Below are 2,648 nucleotides of genomic sequence, written 5' to 3'. Positions count from 1 at the left end.
TGTATATGGGAAAGAAAAGAAATTTCCAAAGTTTGTTTTCCTCATTAAAAAGTGTGTGGTGAAAAAAAAAAAATTGGAAAAATCCCCGTCAAAACAAAGATCTCTACCCTTTTTACTTGCTTTACTGCAGCCATGTTGGGGTACCACCCTAGAGGGTTTCAGTCAAACGAATCTACCCCATTGTGTTTTTTAAGCCTGGGTACTTATTCTATTGCCAAACTGTTAAGTTACTGGAATGTACGCAAACACAAAGACTCACTCACGCACCAAGACTTTGATTGACCCAGAGATATAGCAGTAGACACGTAACTAACGTTTCATGCAGTGCAATTGAACCCGAAACCATGTGGATCGGACAGGCTGTTAAATATGTTAACACTGACATCTCGTTTTCTTATAGCGTCTGAGCGTCTGAATTACTTCCCCATGATTAGCAATAATAATAAAGCATTTAGTGGTACCCTACCAATATGGTATTACTTTAAATTCAGTTTAAATGAAAAACTTGTAGGTTCACAAATTTTGGGAGTTTTTTGTTTTTTTTAAATTTGAATGTTCAACTGTTAGCACACAATAAATCCTCAACCAGTCCTGAGCTCAATGCTGGATGTTCAAGAACCAAATGAAGGGCAGATTTTCAATCCCAGGATCACCCTGATTCCCATAAGGTATAATATGTCTTTTTTAGGTGGGGCATGGGTAAAGAGGGGCCAATGCCTTCCTTGCACTCTGATTTCCCAGTTTTGTTGTTGCCAGCCCTTACCTGTTTCCAAGTAGAATTACAGTGAAACATTTTCTATGTACTGAAATTAATTGTAAAATGTCTCTGTTTTATTGACAGGAATGTATACAAGATGATTTTTGATTCTAATTAAAATCGGATTATGAAGGAGTTTGCAACATCTACAAATATTAACAAAGACTGCAGTTGATGGAAATGTAACAGAGAAAATATTTGGAATAAAATATATAAACATTTGAAAATGAAAATATATATTGTGATAGGAAGGAAAATTAGATAAACATTTGTGTGAGAATATGGTTGAATAAAAACCACAGTGGATTGATTGATGTCAAAAAATATTGGGAAAATATAACACTGTAGTATTTGTAAAATGTCATTCTCTCAAAAAGATGGCCTCACTACTAACAAACTTATTCACAGAAAGGATAAGCCATATCATTGTGACGTCTGTGATAAATCATTCTCTCGAACTCACCACTTAACCGAACACAAACACATTCATACAGGAGAGAAGCCATATCACTGTGATATCTGTGGTAAATCATTCACTCAGAAAAGTACCTTAACTATTCACATACGCATTCATACAGGAGAGAAACCATATCACTGTGATATCTGTGGTATTTCATTCTCTGAAGGAAATAGCTTAACTGTACACAAACAAATACATACAGGAGAGAAACCACATCACTGTGATATCTGTAGTAAATCATTCTCTCGAAGCCATAACTTAACTGAACATATGCGTATCCATACAGGAGATAAACCATATCACTGTAATATCTGTAGTAAATCATTCTCTACAAGTAGTAGCTTAACAAAACACATACGCAGTCATACTGGAGAGAAACCATACACCTGCGACATCTGTGGCAAATCGTTATCTACAAGCAGTAGCCTAAGTACACATGTACGTCTTCATACAGGTGAGAAGCCACATGGCTGTGATATCTGTGGTAAATCATTCTCTCAGAAAGGTAATTTGACTGAACATAGACGTATTCATACAGGAGATAAACCTTATCACTGTGATATCTGTGGTAAATCATTTTCTGAAAATCATCATTTAACCAAACACAAACACATACATACAGAAGATAAACCATACTATTGCGATATCTGTGGTAAATCATTCTCTCGAAATCATACTTTGATTGAACACAAACAAACTCATACAGGAGAGAAGCCATATTGTTGTGATATTTGTGGTAAATCATTCTCTCGAAATTTTCATTTAATCGAACATAAGCACATTCATACAGGGGAGAAGCCTTATCACTGTGATGTCTGCAGCAAATCATTTGTTCGAAAAAGACAGTTGACTACGCATGTGTGTAGTCACACAGAAGAATAACTGTCAACATCAGAAGGGTTTTTGTAAAAGCAATATTTTATATAACAATAAATGTATTTACACATGAAAAGATATGATAGGGTGTGAGAGCAATTTAGGGATCTATTTCAAAACGGGGGCACCAGTTTTCATTAATGTTTTATGTAGTGTTTTTGGTACCGAAAGACTTTCAAACTTCGTATACTTATCTATTTTGTGTTATAGAACAGAAAAAAATTTTTGTATTCGAATTTATTTCATGTAAAAAAATTGTCTTATTTCGATAATTTCTACTAATCACTAACGTCTATTCAGTTGAAAACAGTTAGCGCTGTAACGGTGTATATCATATTAATCCCCTAACCCTAACCCTAACTAGACTGTTAACCGTAACCTTAACCCTAAAACTAACCCTAACTCTAGAATCCGAACTCTAAAATTGTTACACACATAGATACGCGCAGCGTAATTTATTATATAAACAATATATGTGTATAAATTACGATTAAACCGGATGAAATATGTCACAGGGAATAACATTTTTATGACCGCCCAGCAGTAACTCTATTG

At 34.7% G+C, this 2,648-nt stretch overlaps 2 protein-coding genes across 4 annotated transcripts in view; one reads left to right on the top strand and one right to left on the bottom strand.

Moving 5' to 3' along the window:
• LOC106867478 (zinc finger protein ZFP2) overlaps window positions 1-2,642 on the top strand; it is a 25,121-nt gene extending 22,479 nt beyond the window's left edge. For all 3 annotated transcript variants that reach the window (XM_052978007.1, XM_052978006.1, XM_014912362.2), the window contains exon 2: window positions 842-2,642. In XM_052978007.1, coding sequence (XP_052833967.1) covers window positions 1,116-2,099 — 984 coding nt within the window. In that variant the 5' untranslated portion in view covers window positions 842-1,115 and the 3' untranslated portion in view covers window positions 2,100-2,642. The remainder of the gene's footprint in view (window positions 1-841) is intronic.
• The window catches only part of LOC106867470 (zinc finger protein 726), a 22,997-nt gene that overhangs the window by 9,639 nt on the left and 10,710 nt on the right, over window positions 1-2,648 (bottom strand). The window lies entirely within an intron of this gene.

This window comes from Octopus bimaculoides, chromosome 29 (genome assembly GCF_001194135.2).
Source record: "Octopus bimaculoides isolate UCB-OBI-ISO-001 chromosome 29, ASM119413v2, whole genome shotgun sequence".
NCBI lineage: Eukaryota > Metazoa > Mollusca > Cephalopoda > Octopoda > Octopodidae > Octopus > Octopus bimaculoides.
The sequence above is the reverse complement of the archived record's forward strand: the minus strand, read 5'-3'. Positions and strand labels throughout refer to the sequence as shown.